General features: G+C 39.5%; 1 protein-coding gene across 11 annotated transcripts in view; it reads right to left on the bottom strand.

Annotated features, from left to right (window-relative positions):
• Positions 1-17,461, bottom strand: part of CPLANE1 (ciliogenesis and planar polarity effector complex subunit 1) — a 109,840-nt gene extending 92,379 nt beyond the window's left edge. For 8 of the 11 annotated variants that reach the window (XR_011562446.1, XR_011562447.1, XM_070774745.1 and 5 more), the window contains exons 1-15: positions 17,364-17,461; positions 16,456-16,690; positions 14,381-14,507; positions 12,768-12,903; positions 12,530-12,649; positions 11,911-12,143; positions 10,746-10,852; positions 9,392-9,548; positions 8,867-8,970; positions 5,447-5,629; positions 2,964-3,213; positions 2,335-2,490; positions 1,385-2,154; positions 590-798; positions 308-388 (exon numbers count right to left, since the gene is read on the bottom strand). Coding sequence is in view for 9 of the 11 variants with exons in the window: in XM_070774745.1 (XP_070630846.1) it covers positions 308-388; positions 590-798; positions 1,385-2,154; positions 2,335-2,490; positions 2,964-3,213; positions 5,447-5,629; positions 8,867-8,970; positions 9,392-9,548; positions 10,746-10,852; positions 11,911-12,143; positions 12,530-12,649; positions 12,768-12,903; positions 14,381-14,461 (2,587 nt within the window). In the remaining 2 variants the exon portion in view is untranslated. Of the gene's footprint in view, positions 1-307; positions 389-589; positions 799-1,384; positions 2,155-2,334; positions 2,491-2,963; positions 3,214-5,446; positions 5,630-5,758; positions 5,951-8,866; positions 8,971-9,391; positions 9,549-10,745; positions 10,853-11,910; positions 12,144-12,529; positions 12,650-12,767; positions 12,904-14,380; positions 14,508-16,455; positions 16,691-17,363 lie in introns of those variants that run through there. The other 3 variants (XM_070774750.1, XM_070774746.1, XM_070774751.1) reach the window with 3 other exon arrangements.
• Between the last annotated feature and the right edge of the window lie 3,243 nt (positions 17,462-20,704).

Genomic DNA, 20,704 nt, shown 5'->3' with positions numbered 1-20,704 from the left:
AATTTAGGATTTAAGTCTCTTTTTTACCCATTACCAATCAATCACAGGTTCCATCACTAACCAAAAAAAGGACAGAGGAGTCTTATCTACAGATAGGATAAAAATTTCTTGGTGCTACAAATTCCAAGACTAAGAATAATTTTAAATAACTATTTCTAACAGACAAGGTACCTACAGTATGTATTTTATTTAGGCATTAAGAAATTGTCAGTTCTCGGAAATCTGAAATTATTTTTAAGAAGAGCAGCATGCTAAAATATGGTCCCATGAACATCATGGCAAGTAATATTATTTTAACACCCCCTACCTTTCTCACAGGTTTCTTGTAGAGCTTTCTTCCATATTTGAACAGATTTTTCATATGATCCTAATAGGAAACACTCTTCCCCTACAAAATTTTTAACCAACAGTTAGTCCTGGTTAATTAAATTACTTTATGAAAATTTACTTGTTTTAAAATTTAGTGGATATAGTGCAGCCAGAAATTATTTTGAAAAAAACAAATAATTACAACCAATCAATAAACTCAAAGCCCAACAACCTACTATCGCTTACGCCTGGGGTTAGAAATTGTTTATAAGATACTGACCATTGATAGATTTAAGTTCTAAGGTCTGGTTCAAGCGAACTCCAGCAGTCTGCAGTTCAGCCTGTATATGGCATAACAGGGACTTGACAGCTGACGTTTCATGTGTCATCTTTTCAGTTAACTGCACGCCATCTTCAGGAACTCTTTGACTTAATTGCATTTGATACCATAAAGTCTTTCTGTACAATACTCTCCAGAGAACAATCAATCTGCACACAGAATGAGGTAATCATAAAAATCAAATTTCAGACTAGGGATAGGAATGAGTATAGCCTTTTTTTAGCCTTTACTAAGAGTATAGCTAATGAATATAGCCTCCTCATTAGTCTTTTTCTCTCCATGTATTCTTCCCTGAGGTAATAATATGCATACAACTGATCAGGTTCAAAGATAGCAAAAAGTCAAAAAAAAATGCACATTTTTTAAACTTTCATAAATGCTTTAGATACCTGAGGTCATTTTTTCTATAGTGCTTATTTGAATCAAAATCTTTCAATAGTATCATGATTGCCCATGACTAATAAAATAATGTGTGCTGAAAAATGTTTGGCATAAATCCTAAAATACTTTTAAATAACATAAAATCTATGATGCTGAGAACTAACAGTACAAGATGTCTTTTGGGAGTGATAAAAATATTCTGGAATTTGTGCTACTCGTTCTACAACCTTGTGACTATAATAGAAATGACTGAATTGTAGCCTTTAAAATAATGAATTTTACAGTATGGGAATTATATCTCACTTTTGAAGAATCTACAATGCTGATGGTCTCCTAACAGTGAAGTCATTGTACCTGTGTCCTGGCTGTTGCACAAAATTTAATACTTGAGGATGAATCTTGAAAGATGAGTTCCAAGACCAGTTTTCCCAAGATTCACCGTCTTGAAACATTTGAAAAATGGGTAACACCAATGAGTCTTGCTTTGCTCTTCTACTTCCATCAGCTGATGCTGAAATAACTTCAGGCTGAAGACTGTACACACCATTTAAATGATCAGCTACCATTCTGAGTAAATGGAAACAGGCTAAAAGCTTCTCTGAGAATAACTGATCCTGTTGTTGCTGTGTTAGCAAAAGCTTTATAGTATTTGAAGTCAGCTTCACCAAATGTCCTACATCTTGCTTGTATCTCATATCCCAATACTGGATTGATAAACACTGATGAAAAAGTTGAAAGATACAAAGTACCCATGTATTATGTTTTGAGCTCTTGCTTAAAAAAAGATCAAGTTTGGGAAAAGGACATTTTATAAACTGAAGAATATACAAAAAATGAGTGATACAAACTACTGTGTAGTTTAACATTAAATTTTTTTCTGCCACATTTTTTGAAATTCCTATAGTCCATGCTGCAAGGAGATTTTTCTGGACAGAGTGCAGTTCTATAACAGTTTTATCTGTCTCCTCAGTATTATCTTTTGCATGTATTGTATCAAACATAGAAGCAAATTCCAATCTTCCCTCCTCAACACTACTAAATAACAGATCATTTTTTTGGTTCCAAAAAGAGAATAAGTTGTTTGGAAAACATCTGCCATCATCAGTTTCTTCTGCTTCAAAATCCTAAAACATGAGAGAGAAAAAATTATTATTAATATTAATATAGTCTAATTCCTTACAAGTAGAATCAGTTTAGTGCTATCAAATTTCTCTTCTCTTTAATAACAGGAAAACAAAATTTGTTTCTTGGAATAAAATCAGTACATAACTGTTCAAAATAAATAAAACATTGCTAACAAGTACCTGCAGATCTGCTGTTTCTTCATTTAACTTCAATGTTTCTTCTGCTTGCAAGAATTTGGGAACAGTAGAATCAGCTACATTTTCATTTCTTTGGTGCTTTAACAAGCTAGATCTTAGGGAATTCAGTGATCGCAAGTTCAGACCTTTGCCTTTTGGCTATAGAAAAAGAAGATTTCCAAGAGCAAAGTTTTATCCATAGTGAAGTGAAGTTGCTTAGTCGTGTCCAACTGTTTTCAACCCCATGGACTGTAGCCTACCAGACTTCTCAGTCCATGGGATTTTCCAGGCAAGAGTACTGGAGTGGGTTGCTATTCCCTTCCCCAGGGGATCTTCCCGACCCAGGGATTGACCTGCATCTCCCGCGTTGTAGGCAGACGCTTTACCCTCTGAGCCACCATGGAAGCTTTATCCATAACTGTACTACAATTATAACTTCTACAGACAAGTGTATGCAATCCAAGGACACCACTGTCAGTACAGTTTTAAATTTAAAAAGACCGAGAATGTTGACGTTCAGTAGGAAACAACACAATACTGAAAAGCAATTATCCTTCAATTAAAAATAAATAAATTAAAAAAAAAAAGACTGAGAAGCCAGCTTTTATTGATAGTACCATAAAGCACCATACCTTACACAGTATCACACTTTCGTATGTTTTCTCAAGCCTCTGCGTTGAATCAAGTAGAAGGGATCTCATGAGCACTGATGGAGACAGATTATCAAGAAATCGAAGGGTTGTGACCATGTATCCATCAGAAATAATGAGGTAGGGTAATCGTGAGTGTGCTTTTATAGAGAATCTCTGTCTCATAGGGTCACTATCTGAAGCTGATGAATCTACAGAATTATTTGAATCTTGAAGTGTAAACTGCTGTGGTCTAGCAAACAAACATCAAAATTCGAGAATTAGTGAGAGGAAAATCTTTTAAAAAAACAATTACATTATTCCAAAGGAAAAAAAAAACACAAACATTTCAGAATGATGAAAAAGCAAGCAAATTAAACAGAAAAATATTAAATGTGCACAGATCTGTGAGGAAAACATAAGTAATTAAATAATACAGAGGTTGGTGGGTTTTTTTTAATTTTCCCAGAATTGTGACATTTACTCTATTGTCTGTAATATTGCTTGTAATCCAGTTTTATATCTCTTTTTGAAAAAAACTGAGGCAGTTATTTTTACTATTAAAGACAGTTTAGCTGTTAACTTTCTTTCTTATCATATATTTAAATATCCTTGTAAGAATATAAATAGGAGCTGTGAGTATTCTTGTTATTAAGAAACATTTGGAGAGGATGGTGATGAGTAAAATTTTATCAGCTTAAGGTTAAATTTGACTGAGTTTCCATATAAATGTAGTTATTTATTGTTATAGTGGTATACCTAATTCTGAATACTTAATATCAACTGATTACTTAACATCACTAATTATTAACTTTGGGGCTTTATAAGTATATACTTAGTATCCTTAATTATTAACTTTGGGGCTTTATAAGTATAAAGAGAACAGAGAACCAAAATATATTTTTTTCTGGTTAGGAAAATAATTAACTACAGATTATATGAACCAAATGGCCCACAACAGAAGGTTGGTTTTAGAAGGTACAGTCTACAAAATTTATAAAACCATTAAAAAGTGACTCCATGGAAAGATGTATAAGACATACTGTCAAATCAAAAAAGCAAAACAGTAAACAACATATATCATATAATTTATTTTGCTTTAAAAAATAAATTAATACTGTTATTGCACATGTTATATAAAATTTTCAAATTAAGAGGACAACACACTAAAATGCTAATAATTGTTATCTCTAAGGAATAGGATTACAAGTCTTTCACTTTCGATAGTATTTAGTTTTGTGACATTTGATTAAGCTTTTAAAAATAATGAATATGTATTACTTTTGTAATCAGAAAAAAAAATCCATTCTGAAAGATCCTAAATACTAATTTTTAAGGAAAATGTGAGGAAAATTTAAGTCAATTAGGAATCAGACCATAATAAGGAAAAACACTTTCACTGCAGGAAGTGACAAGTTTTCCCATCATAATTATCTATTGCTAGAAATAAGGTAAAATTTTTGTTAAATATAATCAAGGACACATCCCTCCTCAGTTTTCCTTCTGTAAAGCAAAGGTAATGGATTAATTTCAAAGACCTTTTCCAATTTTTTATTTTGTAAACAGCTATCTTATGTGTCTACCCAACATCAATAAAAACAAATATTTACTGAGCTCTTACGTTATGCCAGAACTGTGCTAAAGCAATTTAAAATTATTTATTATCTTGCTTCATTCCTTCAAGTCTAAGAGACAATTACTGCCATCTTCATTTCAGAGTAAAAGAAAATGAGGCTCAAAGAGTAACTTGCCCAAACTCACACAACCAATAAGTAGAAGAACCAAGATTTGATTCTTGATCTGACTCCAAAGCCAAACTGCTACGTGATCTCACAATTTAAAATTTAAATATGGCTGAATTCTAAAGTCTACTATCCATTTCCAACAACTTTCCCCTTTTTTCCCTTTGGGAAAAAAGTAGATACATCCATGGGTGCTCAGTCGCTTCAGTCAAGTCTGACTCTCTGCGACCCCATGGACTGTAGCCCGCCAGGCTCCTCTGTCCATGGGATCCTCCAGGCAAGAATACTGGAGTGGGTTGCCATGCCCTCCTCCAGGGGATCTTCCTGACCCAGGGATCAAATCCATGTCTCCTACATTCCTGCACTGGCAGCTGGGTTCTTTACCACTAGAACCACCTGGGAAGCCAGATACAGCCACATGCCAAGTTAATTTTTATCTAAGTGCTCTGCTTTTAAACAATAAAAGACATCACATTTTTATTAATTTTTATATCAAAGAAGTTACATTTTTAATGCTGTTAAATATTTAAATAACATATACTTACATAGTCACATTGTCAAATTCTCACCAGGATTAAGCAACAAAAAGAAATAGAAGAAAACTATAAATAAACAGATATTGAGATGACAGACTCAAAGAAAGGATGTTTGAAACATGAAATTATATTTAAAAAAAACACACAGTAAAGTAATACCAAAAGAGAAAAACTTCTGTAAATAAATTAAATGATTCAAATATCTCACCTATATGTTATTAGTGGGTGAAGAGGAATAAATTCTGCTGGCCCAAATTCTATAGAGCAGCCAAATGTAATTAACGTTAGCAATTCACCATGGCAGGTCAATAAAACCAGGGAGCCACGTTTTAACACACAAGCCAGAAGAAGACTATCATGAGTCCAGCTGACATCACCTACCCAGTATGACCTAGAAAAAGCAAAACAAGATGTTTAGAAAGGACCCTCTACAATGTCTCTAACAATTTATAATGGCCAAGGGGTGAGATACTTCAAAAAATAAGGGCAAAAGAATGAATAGTAGGCAAATGTCACATACATTTTGTGTATCTTACTTCCCAAGAAATAAGTAAGAAGAAAGGAGTTTGCTCATAAACATCTGGTTCATCAGTTCAGTAGTTCAGTCGTGTCCGACTCTTTGCGACCCCATGAACTGCAGCATTCCAGGCCTCCCTGTCCATCACCAACTCCTGGAGTTCACTCAAACTCACGTCCATTGAGTCAGTGATGCCATCCAGCCATCTCATCCTCTGTTGTCCCCTTTTCCTCCTGCCCCCAATCCCTCCCAGCATCAGAGTCTTTTCCAATGATTCAGCTCTTCGCATGAGGTGGCCAAAGTACTGGAGTTTCAGCTTCAGCATCATTCCTTCCAAAGAGCACCCAGGACCAATCTCCTTTAGATTGGACTGATTGGATCTCCTTGCAGTCCAAGGGACTCTCAAGAGTCTTCTCCAACACCCTAGTTCAAAAGCATCAATTCTTCGGCACTCAGCTTTCTTCACAGTCCAACTCTCACATCCATACATGACCATTGGAAAAACCATAGCCTTGACTAGACGGACATTTGTTGGCAAAGTAATGTCTCTGCTTTACAATATGCTATCTAGGTTGGTCATAACTTTCCTTCCAAGGAGTAAACGTCTTTTAATTTCATGGATGCAATCACCATCTGCAGTGATTTTAGAGCCCCCAAAAAACAAAAGTCTGACACTGTTTCCACTGTTTCCCCATCTATTTCCCATGAAGTGATGGGACCAGATGCCATGATCTTAGTTTTCTGAACGTTGAGCTTTAGGCCAACTTTTTCACTCTCCACTTTCACTTTCATCAAGAGGCTTTTTAGTTCCTCTTCACTTTCTGCCATAAGGGTGGTGTCATCTGCATATCTGAGGTTACTGATATTTCTCCCGGCTATCTTGATTCCAGCTTGTGCTTCTTCCAGCCCAGCATTTCTCATGATGTACTTTGCCTATAAGTTAAGCATCTAGTTCATACAACATACCAAGCAGAAATTTACTTACATTCATAAACAAATCATAAGATGAAAATACTACCTAAAAATGTAAAGCTTTTAATTCACTTACATTATAGTCAGAACAACTTCTAATCCTAGTGATATCCATTACTAACATCTACCAGTAGATTTTGAAGGTCAATACCATGCCTGTCTCTCAGGAGCCTGCCAGGGCTCCACTCAAGAGCAGATTCCCTCTTGCCAAAGCCATCTTTACCACTCCTTAACTGTCTGAAATATTAATATTTCTTTCATGGGGACAGAAAATAGCTCCTTCTCATTTAAATGATGGACACCCTAAGTCAAACAGACCACTGAATTGAGACCAGAAAGGAAATTTGGGGAAGAGAAAGAAAATAAAAATGTACGGCTGGATGAACCTGAAAACTCTGAAAAGTCAGAGAACAGCAGAGAAGTGTTCAGAAAAGGAAATTAGAAGAATCCAAGAGGAAGAGGAAATCTTCCTACCCTATAATCCTGCATAGGTCCCTTGCCATCCAAAATCACCACTTACGGTGCTGTCCACCCATATGCAGAGAATGCCAACTTTGTTTAAAAGGCTAAAAACACCCCAGCCTGAGTATATAAAATGATCTTCCCAACCCAGGATTCTTCATTTCAGTCTCTCTAAGTCCAGTATTTCTCTACCTAATCATAATCCTACTCTTCCTAAGAAAACATAGAAAGAAATAAAAGAGAAAAGAAAATATGTTCAAGTATCTTCCACCCTATCAGACCCTTCCTGAAAGGACTGAAGGCTTTCCTTATATAAAGTGAAGTTGCTCAGTGGTGTCTGACTCTGTGAATCCATGGATAGTAGCCTGCCAGGCTCCCTTGTCCGTGGGATTTTCCAGGCAAGAATACTGGAATGGGTCGCCATTTCCTTCTCTAGGGGAAAGTGAAATTGCTCAGTTGTGTCCAACATATAAAACAAACTTTAAAGTCTATCAAGCACAAATGCTAAAAGCTGCATTATCTATCTAAATATCTATTTGTTGTTGTTGTCTCTCAGTCATGTCCAACTCTTTGCAACCCCATGGACTGCAGCACGCCAGGCTTCCCTGTCCTTCACCATTCCCGGATTTTGCTCAAACTCATGTCCATTCAGTCAGTGATGCCATCCAACCATCTCATCCTCTTTCAACCCCTTCTCCTCCTGCCTTCAATCTTTCCTGGCATCAGGGTCTTTTCTAATGAGTCAAGTCTTTGTATCACATGGCCAAAGTATTGGAGCTTCTGTATCAGTCCTTTCAATGAATACTCAGGATTGATTTCCTTTAGGATTGACTGGTTTAATGTCCTTGCTGTACAAGGGACTCCAACATCACAGTTTAAAAGCATCAATTCTTCGGCACTCAGCCTTCTTTATGTTCCAATTCTCACATCCATACATGACTACTGGAAAAACCATAGCTTTGACTGTATGGACTTTTGTCAGCAAAGTAAAGTTGCTGCTTTTTAATATGCTGTCTAGGTTGGTCATAGTTTTTCTTCCAAGGAGTAGGTAGATTTCACGGCTGCAGTCACCATCTGCAGTGATTTTGGAGTCCAAGAAAACAGTGTGTCACTGTTTCCATTGTTTCTCCATCAATTTGCCATGAAGTCATGGGACCAGATACCATGATCTTAGTTTTTTGAACATTGAGTTTTCAGCCAGCTTTTTCACTCTCCTCTTTCACTTTCATCAAGAGGCTCTTTAGTTCCTCTTTGCTTTCTGCCATAAGGGTGGTGTCATCTGCATATTTGAGGTTATTCATATTTCTCTCTGTAATCTTGATTCTAACCTATGCTTCATTCAGCCTGGTATTTCGCATGTACTCTGCATGTGAGTTAAATAGGCAAGGTGACAATATACAGCCTTGATGTACTCCTTTCCCAATTTTGAACCAGTCCATTGTTCCATGTCCAGTTCTAACTGTTGCTTTTTGACCTGCATACAGGTTTCTCAGGAGACAGGTAAGGTGGTCTGGTATTCCCATCTCTTGAAGAATTTCCCATCTCTTAAAGAATTCTTTTTAAGAATATTTGTTGTGAAAATATCTATTTAGACACTACTTATCAGAGCCTTAAACTTATTAAACTATTAAAAAAGTAAAAGAAAAACACTATTTAGAAATAAAAACAAATCCTTACCTGACAAGAGTAGCTGGAACCACAGGATTCTTATTACTACATCCTTTAAGGCTACCATAGAGAGTAACAAAATTCAGTGTGTTTATAAATAATACCTGAGTTGCCTAGAAAGAGAAAAAAAAGACAACAAAACAATTAAAAGCATTTTACTTATATTTCTGAAGACCTAGAGATCTATCAACAAACTATCTTGTCTTTCCCAACTGGCAAGACAATACCAACCATCCGTAACTCTTTTCCCTTTCACACTACATTTTAAGAATATCAGTCACCACTTTGCCCCTCTTTCTTCCTTTTCCATTATCCTCTTTTTGCTTCTGAAGGTCAAATTTTGAGAATTATGGCACCTAATGTAAATAATGTTACCAATTTACAAAGTCAAGTTAGATCAGAAAATACCAATGTAAAGAACATAAAGTAGTATTAAAAAAAAAACAAACATATTCAAGGGGGGGAAAAAATCTCTAAACTGAACTATACTCTCTCTTTTACAGCTTACTCCCAAGAGAGATCACATTTACTGACCTTTGGGTCTTTCTGATTAAGCGTTACTGCCAGGGTAAGTCCATCTCTTGAAAATGCAGAAATCAGAGCTCCCCTTGACTTCACTGACTCACATTTAGGGATCAGACTGCACAGAAGGCAATCCTGCTGAGCCCACTGAACATGATATGACAGTGATCTAAGAAAGGAATGAAATAATTGAAAACAGGAAGTATAGTAACTTTCATATTAATACATATTTCATTACAGAAAATTGATGGGTCCAGCTAAATTCTTTCATATGCATATATATTTGGGGTCTCTTAGCAACTGCTCACAAGTTTTATCCAGGGCGCAAAAGAGCAACTGCTAACTAAACAAGGTAGGTCCATATCAGAGTTTTGTATTAATGGCATGTCCTACGCCAACCCCAAACACATGTGCATCCACTAAAAGTTTAGATACACATATTTCTACATTATTACAAATATTTCTGGGCTTCCCTCATAGCTCAGTCGGTAAAGAATATGCCTGCAATGCAGGAGAACCAGGTTCAATTCTTGGGTCAGGAAGATCCCCTGGAGAAGGGAATGTCAACCCTCTCCAGTATTCTTGCCTAGAGGATCCCATGGACAGAGGAGCCAGGCAGGCTACTGTCCATGGGTTCAAAAGAGTCAGACACAATTTAGCAACTAAACCACCAACACCTAGTTGTACATTTAAGATTTGTTCATTTGACTTTATATAAATTACACCTGAATAAAGTACTGCTAGCATAAGAAAATAAACAGAAAAAAAAAATCTCACTATTTTAGTAAATCTTAAGTCATTATATGCTTTTAAATGCATTCTATTTCATTGGGCTTTTTAAAATAAATAAAACTTTTAATTAAAAAAAAACAAGAGAATTTAAAAGGTATGGTAGTAAATTCAAGTAAGTTACATCCTTTTCAAAATTCAACTGAATTAGTTTTCAAAGGAGTTTTTTATAGTCTTAAGATAAGACCATAGCCAGCCTTACCTTTTATGTGTTCTCAATTCCAAGAAGGAAAACAAAATAAAAACAAGAAAAACTTTCTGTAATAAACAAGTAAAATGAAAAGTAAAGAAACAGAACAATACTTATAGGGACAAACGATTTGTAAAGTCTCAGAGGTCAATGTTCACATTTCATTTACTGATCTTATTATGTATTTATGGGCCAAAAGATATTATAATAATGTTTCAAAAGGGACAGAAGAACTTCCCTGGCAGTCCAGTGGTTACGACTCTGCACTTGCAATGCAGGGACTGTGGGTTCAATTCCCTGTGGGGGAACTAAGAAGATTCCATGTGCTGTTCAGAATGGTCAAAAAAAAAAGATAGAAAACAAGAAAGAAGGAAACATTTACCTCACCTTACAGGTGTAAATACATTTTCATGCCACCGAATTGCTAGAAATGTTAACTTCAGGCATTCCCCGGAATAGAAAGTAAATGAACACAAGCAGCAGTCTCCAAATAACTGTAGATAAATTTCATATACTTTAGTATATAATAAATCTGAAAATAAATCAAGAGGATCTAGAAACTGTCATACTGAGTGAAGTCAGAGAAAGAGGAATATCGTATGATATCGTTTTTATGCGGAATCTAAAAAAAAGTGATACAAATGAACTTGTTCATAAAACAGATTCACAGACTTAGAGAATGAATTTATGGTTACCAGGGGGAAGAATGATGGGATAGTTAGGGAGTTTGGGATTAACATGTACACACTGCTATGTTTAAAATAAATAACCAGCAAGGAAAATAGAAAATAAACTCATGCATGAAAGAACAGAAAAACAAGCAAAAAAACAGCCCCACATTTTCTCATAAGTAAGACAAATGAAATATATCAAGAACCTGCTTATACTTTTATTCTTAACATATAGCTTAACATTAAGCTAAACACTAAGAAATTTATTTCTGAGCCAGAAGCATATCTCAAATGGGAAATCAAGGTGCAGTTACTCTCTTAAGAAAACACTGCCATTTACTCTGGCTATATAACTGGGAATATTCTTATATATTTATTTTTCTCTTCTTTTATGGTTGCATATTATTTAAACTAGGGCATATTCATGGGGTAAATAACAGAAGTTCAAAACACAATTTTTAACAATAGCAAAGTGGGTAAAAACATATGCGTCAACACATACAAAGTGTATCACACAGCTATTTAACATGTCTTTTAGTTAATAAATGTGTTATTTACTGGGAATGGGCTACTTAATATCACCAATTCTAGTTTCTTTTTTTTATTATAAAGCTAGTTATATTCTAAAACTAAGGAAAAGTAAAACTAGGGAAAGACCAAGGAAACTCAAAGTTCAAACCACTTTTAATAAAATCTTTTAAAATGGGACCAAGAAATATAAAAATACCTTTTCCATGATAATTTCACCATTACTACAATTAATGATGACTGGAGATATACAGCTATCATTACACATTCTGCTCAACAGCTTCCCAGAAAGTGTCTGCTCTTAGAGTCTGAGGTCTCCACTTCAAGAACACCCTGTCTGATTTGGAATTTACCTCATTTTTTATAAAAACAGCATGCACTACCGCTTCTTTATCTTCAGTGGAAGGCAAAGGAACTGCTTCTTCAGGCATGATCTGGGACCACTGGCCCACCAAGGAAAGGCTTTTGGAAGATAAAACATTCTTGAATTCCAAATGTTCCCAAAGGAATATGCATCCAGAAGGAGTTATAAGCAGAACTCTTTTCCCATTGCCAGATACATACAAGTACAGTCTGGAAGAGCTTGCTAAAAAAACAACAACAAAGTTACTAAACCTCTGAAGTCAGAATTCCTGCAAAAAAGTACAAATTTTATCTATTCTGACAACAAGGAACCTAAATGAGGTTTCCATTCAGAAAGAAAAACTAAGGCATTAATAATAAAAGTACAAATAATATTAACACTTAATCATGTACTCATGTGTGATACTAGGAACCCACTTCTATCACAGGTATGTTAGGTATGCCAGATTTTTCTTCCTCAAGATGAACCTTAGTGTTACAAATAACCAACATCAAAAAATACTTACATATACATGGAAATACATACAGATATTTACAAAAGCAGAGGTATATTTCTTTTCCTTCTACATATCAAGTTAAATCAATTTAAACAAACAAAAAAACTCCCACCTACTGCAGCTTTAATCATGTCCTTAGGCTTTTCAGTTGCTGGTATAGTTTTCAAACAATCTTGATCTTTGTTCCAGAGGAAAACCTCCCCTGTGGTGAGTACCCCAGCCAGCCAGGCATCTGTTTTCAAAACGGAAACACAATGCTTACAGTCTAACAATTTCCTTAATATTACCCCAAAAATTATTTTTAAAAGCACAGTTAATCTAGCCCTTTGACAATATCAGTACTACTCAACCATTACTGGACGTTGTTAGGAGTGTAACATCCTTCAACAAAGGCTGAAGACTGGGGATTTTCTTCTTTGTCCTTCCTGAGAGCAAATTAATTTCATTTACGGATTTATCATCCAAAAGAAAAACAGCTTCATTTTCCTAGGAGAAGAAATACATGGAAACTTAAGAGATGCCAAAGTTAATTCAGCCACCTACGTAAGTTATCACAGAAAGGAAAAGAAAGTGACATCTAAGAAAGATGGTATATTTGTACTGCACACCATAAAATGAACAATAAGGGCTTTTGTAAAAAACAGTTTTATTTATTTATTGGCTGCACTGGGTCTTCACTGTGGCTCAAGGGCTTCTCTAGTTGTGGCACGGGGGCTTAGCTGCCCAGTGGCAAGTGGGATCTTAGTTCCCCGACCAGGACTCGAATCCACATCCCCTAAACTGGAAAGTAGATTACTGATCACCTGACCATCAGAGGTCCCAACAATAAGGCTAATTATGTACCCTGAAGATGTTTTCATTCTATCTTAAAAGTATGTCTTATTAGAATTACTAGGTAGGATGACCTAGTACTCACACTGAGATTTATTTGAACTTTAAAATTATAGGAGTGTCTTCCAATTCTGCTAGCCCAAACTGAGATATCTGCTGTTAGCTCACCGATCTGAAGAGTAGTATGGGCAAGTTTTAAATTATTTACTTAAATAGACATGGCTTCTCATTTCTGAAGCAGTAGCATGTGCTCCTAGACTTCAGTTTTAGAAAACATCCAGAAAATGTTCTGAGCTTCCTGGAAACCTTCCAGGCTGCTTCATCACCTGCGTGGGTATTCCAAGATTCACCAGGACATGAAACTCCCCAAACATGTGCCCTTGCTCAAAAAAGACTCTGTAGATGCAAAAGCCATGCTCATTTTCAACAACGGCAGAGAGGTTTTCTGGCTGGGCAATCTCAAAAACTGGGACTTGCAGGGTGAAGAAACTGTGTCCCAGAATTCCCAGGAGAGCCCAGAAGATGAGAGTAAGGATGATACACCATCCCAGAACACCAACAGCAAAGCAACAAAGGATGGTGAAGAAGATGAAGCAGGTGATGGAGAAAAGGAGCAAGAAAGTGATGAGAGAGGTGACAAATGTGATCAGACCACAGAAAGACTGATGCTCCCTCCCCACCTCTGCCAGCCTCCTACCATGCAAATACACAAAGTCCTGTTCAGTGGGCAAGTGATCCTTCTGCAGATGCTATTTTATTTTTTAAAGGCTATTCTTCAATCTTCGGAGAAGGCAATCGCACCCCACTCCAGTACTCTTGCCTGGAAAATCCCATGGACGGAGGAGCCTGGTGGGCTGCAGTCCATGGGGTCGCTAGGAATCGGACACAACTGAGTGACTTCACTTTCACTTTTCACTTTCATGCATTGGACAAGGAAATGGCAACCCACTCCAGTGTTCTTGCCTGGAGAATCCCAGGGACGGGGGAACCTGGTGGGCTGCCGTCTATGGGGTCGCACAGAGTCTGATACAACTGAAGCGACTTAGCAGCAGCAGCATTCTTCAATCTTAGAGGCAAAGCACACATGTAACACATATTACAACTGATACTGTACAACTGAAGAAAAACTTACCTGTCCCAACCAGGAGACTCGTGGCCAGGGTTTTTTCTGCTTGATACTGGTTGAAGTCAAAACTTCTAATCTTATCTCCATGCTTGTTAAGATATCAAAGACCAATTAAGTCAAAAGTCACAAGATGCTGTAAAAATCAAAACAACAACAAAAAAATGATAAGACCCCATAATATTTACTGAAGATTTTAAGAGTTTTCATAAAGTTGTAGTAAATGACTTTTTCATTAGCTCAAGTTAACTCTCTTTTTAAGGTAAAATGCTGATACTTTATTCAGTATCTAATCTTGAAGAGTCAGGCAAAAGGTGTTTGCTTTTTTGACAAGTTATTCCTCAGACTATGAAAATAAACACAAACTTGAATATCTTGACTATATAGTTTCTATGTGATTACTTTCTCATCTTTCCAAAGATGACCACAAAAATACCCCCTACCCCATACGCTCTTCTTACACTATGACTTTAACACTCCTCTCTCTCACTGAGAGCTCTGGTCTATGCCTTATCCCTTGAAATTGGGTGGTTTTTTACTACTTTGACCAAGACTAAAATGGAAGTGAGGCTATGCATTTCACAACACTAGCTCATACAAGGCAATACATCATCTACCTTGTGTGTGTGTGCGCTTATTAGCTCAGTTGTGTCTGACTCTCTGCAACCTCTACAGCCTGGCCAACTATAGTGCCTGGGATTTTCCAGGCAAGAATACTGGAGTGGGTTACCATTTCCTTCTTCGGGGGATCTTCCCAACACAGGGACAGAACCCACATCTCCTACATCTCCTGCATTGGCAGGCAGATTCTTTATCTCTGAGCCACCTAGACCGCCCCACACCTTCTACCTCACTCCTGGAATAATTACTGTTGAAGCTTTCAATCATCACATAAGCAGTCAAACTACCCTAAGCCACCGAGCTCTAAGAAAGTCCAAACTAGACCACATAGAAGTGAAGCCCTGAAATAATATGATGTAAAGATGTCCAGCAAGGCTCCATGCTGGGTATGGGGATGGTTTCAATAGAGGCCATGACCCGTTTGTCAGAGCTCTACTGGGGTGACAGGAACATAATCTTGGGTGAATGGTCCATTCTTGAGTGAATCTTGGGAGGATGATCACTGAGGGAATGTGACACAGTGATTTGGAGCCAAAGTGAGGACACAGAAGCCATAATGAAAGTGATCCCACAGAACAAACTGAGGACACTTTGAGCATCAGAACAAATTACAGTAATGGATTTAAAAATCCATGGACTAAAATGGGAAACCATGAATCCATATAATCATAAAAAAGTAAATTATTAAATTGAATATTTGATGCAAAATGGCATATTTACATTGTTTCAAAATATCCCTATAAAATACTCATTAATTACAAAAGACAAAAGAGTAACTTCACAATGAAGAAACTGGGCAGATTCCATTGTATCTAAGGATCACAATGAAAATAATCAGAATGGGACAAAAGGAAATCACCTGCCACCTAACAGTTAAAAGGAGAAAAACATCTGTGATGACATATGTACAAAGGAACATAATCTGAATCTAATCACAAGTAAATATCAGGCAAACCCAAACCAAGGGACATTTTACAAAATAACTGATCGGTAACGTTCAAAAGTTTTAAGGTTATGAAAGTTGGGAAAAGATTGAAAAACTAGTCCCAAAGAGAAAAACCTGACAACTACACGCAGTCAGTAAATTGTACACTTTATGTTTGCACTATAAAGGGCAATATGGGAGAAACGGAAAAACCTGAATAGAAAGAGAAACTGAGGATTAGATGACTGTAACAGATGAATGTTGATTTTCTGATTTTGCAGGTTGTCTTGCACAGGCCACGGGTATGATGCGGGCAGGGGGGCGGGTGGGGGAGGAGTCTAAGACACTGCATGCTGCGCGGCAAAAAGTAAAGGATAAAAAGCTAGTTCATCATTTCAAGAAGTAAAGACACAGCCCTACAGAATTTGATGATGGATGGCCTTCTGTCTCTTAAAGCTCCGAAAATCACCTCCTGTTATAGAGTGAAGGTTATTTGTGCTGTATACCGACTGGCACTAAAATCACTAATGGTACCTACAGATGTGTGTCCTTGGAAGCTCAGTCCTGGCTGACTCTTTGCGACCCCATGGACTGTAGCCTCGGAGGCTCCTCTGTCCGTGGAATTTTCCAGGCAAGAATACTGGAGTGGGTTGCCATTCTCTCCTCCAGGGGATCTTCCCAACCCAGGGATCAAACTTGGGTCTCTTAGGTCTCCTGCATGGGCAGCCGGGTTCTTTACCACTAGCGCCACCTGTGAAGCCTACAGATGGATACTAACAAACACCACGAAAACATGTCAAATTAGTTACTGGACGACAGAGATAAACTCGAACACACAAAATATGTGAGGAGGAGAAATAGGTTAAATTTTACCGCACTCCCCTCCCCGTATCTTAATTTAAAACACACTGGCAAAAGCAATTTCCAGAGGAATAATCCAAGTTGTTCGGTGGTTTGCACCACAGACGAGCCTAAGAAATCACGTCCATTCCCCGGCGCTCAACTTACCCCCCACCAATGTCACACACAGGAGTTGGCCCACGACCACCTCTCCTGAGGCATCCCCAGGGACCCCTCTGAGATTCCCTACCGGACCGTGCGGGGCAGCGCGGGCCTCCACCCCCGCGAGCTGCCACCGCGGCGCCCACCGGGGACCGGGCAGGAGCTGGAGGACACCGGGCCGAGGTGGAGCCCGAACCGGACTTCGTTCCCAGCCAGCCGAGGGCGACCCGGCACCTCCGTGAGGCTGAGGATGCTGCGGTCGGAGAACGACGCCGGGGTAGCGGGTAGGGGGCTGGGTGCGGCGGGGGATGGCGGGGCAGGGGAGGTAGCGGGCGCGCCAAGACTCGAGAGAGTGAGGGGGCGGAGGAGCCCGAGGACGCGGCGGGCCGGAGGGCAAGGGGAGGAGGCTGGGGCCGTGCGAGACGGGACTCTGCGGGAAGTTACCTCCGCCAGGGCCTGGCCCGTCCGCGACAGGAAGGCACGGCGAGGCCGAGATGAAGGAGGGCGACGGAGACGGGCGGAGCTGCCCGCCCCGACGCGAGCCTGCGCCTTGGCGACGGCGGAGGGCGGGGAAGGGACGCGGGCGAGCGCCGCCAGTGCGCCTGCTCCGCGCCGGCAGGGAGCGCGGGCAGGAGGCTGGAGGCGTTCCCCAATCTTTCTCTCCGCCGGGTCTCCCGGGGTTCCCGCCCTCGTCCTCCCAGCGGTCCTGCGCCTCCGCTGCCTCCCCGCCTGCGTCTCCTCTGTCCGGCCGCCCGTCCTTCCGTTCAGGGTCTCATCCTGGGCTGCTGGGGTCGTTCTGTTTCACCTCCACGATGTTGCGTTCGTTCCTCTGACCTTTGAGTGCGCAGGCTGTGTGTGGCGCTCTCCAGAAAACCGTTTCAGTTCACTTCACTCGCTCAGTTGTGTCCGACTCTTTGTGGCCCCATGAGTCGCAGCACGCCAGGCTTCCCTGTCCATCACCAACTCCCGGAGTTCACTCAGACTCCCGTCCATCGAGTCAGTGATGCCATCCAGCCATCTCATCCTCTGTCGTCCTCTTCTCCTCCTGCCCCCAATTCCTCCCAGCATCAGAGTCTTTTCCAATAAGTCAACTCTTCGCATGAGGTGGCCAAAGTACTGGAGTTTCAGCTTCAGTATCATTCCCTCCAAAGAAATCCCAGGGGTGATCTCCTTCAGAATGGACTGGTTGGATCTCCTTGCAGTCCAAGGGACTCTCAAGAGTTCTCCAACACCACAGTTCAAAAGCATCAATTCGTCGGCACGCAGCCTTCTTCCCAGTCCAACTCTCACATCCATACATGACCACAGGAAAAACCATAGCCTTGACTAGACGGACTACTTCTTCACAGTCCAACTCTCACATCCATACATGACCACAGGAAAAACCATAGCCTTGACTAGACGGACTTTTGTTGGCAAAGTAATGTCTCTGCTTTTCAATATGCTATCTAGGTTGGTCATAACTTTCCTTCCAAGGAGTAAGCGTCTTTTAATTTCATGGCTGCAGTTAACATTTGCAGTGATTTTGGAGCCCAGAAAAATAAAGTCTGACACTGTTTCCCCATCTATTTCCCATGATGTGATGGGACCAGATGGCATGATCTTCGTTTTCTGAATGTTGAGCTTTAAGCCAACTTTTTCACTCTCCTCTTTCACTTTCATCGAGAGGCTTTTTAGTTCCTCTTCACTTTCTGCCATAAGGGTGGTGTCATCTGCATATCTGAGGTTATTGGTATTTCTCCCAGCAATCTTGATTCCAGCTTGTGCTTCTTCCAGCCCAGCGTTTCTCATGATGTACTCTGCATATAAGTTAAATAAGCAGGGTGACAATATGCAGCCTTGACATACTCCTTTTCCTATTTGGAACCAGTCTGTTGTTCCATGTCCAGTTCTAACTGTTGCTTCCTGACCTGCATATAGGTTTCTCAAGAGGCAGGTCAGGTGGTCTGGTATTCCCATCTCTTGAAGAATTTTCCACATAACCTGCTAATATGTAAACTGTGAAAGTGCTGCACTCGATATGCCAGCAAATTTGGAAAACTCAGCAGTGCTCACAGGGCTGGAAAAGGTCAGTTTTCATTCCAGTCCCAAAGAAAGGCAATGCCAAAGAATGCTTGAACTACCGCACAATTGCACTCATCTCACACGCTAGCAAAGTCATGTTCAAAATTCTCCAATCCAGGCTTCAACAGTACCTGAACTATGAACTTCCAGGTGTTCAAGCTGGATTTAGAAAAGGCAGAGGAACCAGAGATCAAATTGCCAACATTCGTTGGATCATCAAAAAAGCGAGAGTTCCAGAAAAACATCTATTTCTGCTTTATTCACTATACCAAAGCCTTTGACTGTGTGGATCACAATAAACTGTGGAAAATTCTGAACGAGATGGGCATACCAGACCACCTGACCTGCCTCTTGAGAAACCTGTATGCAGGTCAGGAAGCAACAGTTAGTACTGGACATGGAACAACAGACTGGTTCCAAATAGGGAAAGGATTTTGTCAAGGCTGTATATTGTCACCCTGCTTATTTAACTTACATGCAGAGTACATCATGAGAAACCCTGGGCTGAATGAAGCACAAGCTGGAATCAAGATTGCTGGAAGAAATATCAATAACCTCAGATATGCAGATGGCACCACCTTTATGGCAGAAAGTAAAGAAGAACTAAAGAGCCTCTTGATGAAAGTGAAAGAGGAGAGTGAAAAAGCTGGCTTAAAACTCAACATTCAGAAAACGAAGATCATGGCGTCTGGTCCCATCACTTCACGGCAAATAGATGGGGAAACAGTGTCAGACTTTATTTTTCTGGGCTCCAAAATCACTGCAGATGTTGACTGCAGCCAAGAAATTAAAAGATGCTTGCTGCTTGGAAGAAAAACTATGACAAATCTAGACAGCATATTAAAAAGCAGAGACATTACTTTGCCAACAAAGGCCCAATCTAGTCAAAGCTATGGTTTTTCCAGTAATCATGTATGGATGTGAGAGTTGGACTATAAAGAAAGCTGAGCACTGAAGAATTGATGCTTTTTAACTGTGGTGTTGGAGAAGACTCTTGAGAGTCCCTTGGACTGCAAGGTGATCCAACCAGTCCATCCTAAAGGAAATCAGTCCTGAATATTCATTGCAAGGACTGATGCTGAAGCTGAAACTCCAATCCTTTGGCCACCTGATGCTAGCAACTGACTCATTTGAAAAGACCTTGATGCTGAGAAAGATTGAGACAGGAGAAGAAGGGGACGACAGAGGATGAGATGGTTGGATGGCATCACCGACTCAATGGACACGAGTTTGAGTAAACTCAGGGAGTTGGTGATGGACAGGGAGGCCTGTCGTGCTGGCAGTCCATGGGGTCGCAAGGAGTCCGACATGACTGAGCGACTGAACTGACTGAATGTGTAAACCTTGAATATTCATTGGAAGAATTGATGCTGAAGCTCCAGTACTTTGGCCACCTGATGCAAAGAGCCTACTCATTGGAAAAGACCCTGATGCTGGGCAAGATTGAAGGCAGGAGGAGATGGGAACAACCAAAGATGAGATGATTGGATGGCATCACCCAGTCAGTGGACCTGAGTTTGAGCAAGCTCCAGGAGATGGTGAAGAACAGGGAAGCCTTGCCTACTACAGTCCATGGAGTTGCAAAGAGTTGGAGATGACTGAGCACCTGAACAAGAACAACAAAAACTGGTAATTCTGACAGGAAATCCTTATTTTCCTACAGCAAATCCTTATTTTCCTTTTTTGCAAACACATATGATAAAGTCCAAAATCAACATTTT

Source organism: Bos indicus, chromosome 20, assembly GCF_029378745.1.
Source record: "Bos indicus isolate NIAB-ARS_2022 breed Sahiwal x Tharparkar chromosome 20, NIAB-ARS_B.indTharparkar_mat_pri_1.0, whole genome shotgun sequence".
NCBI lineage: Eukaryota > Metazoa > Chordata > Mammalia > Artiodactyla > Bovidae > Bos > Bos indicus.
Note: the sequence above shows the minus strand (reverse complement) of the source record. Positions and strands in the feature narration are given on the sequence as shown.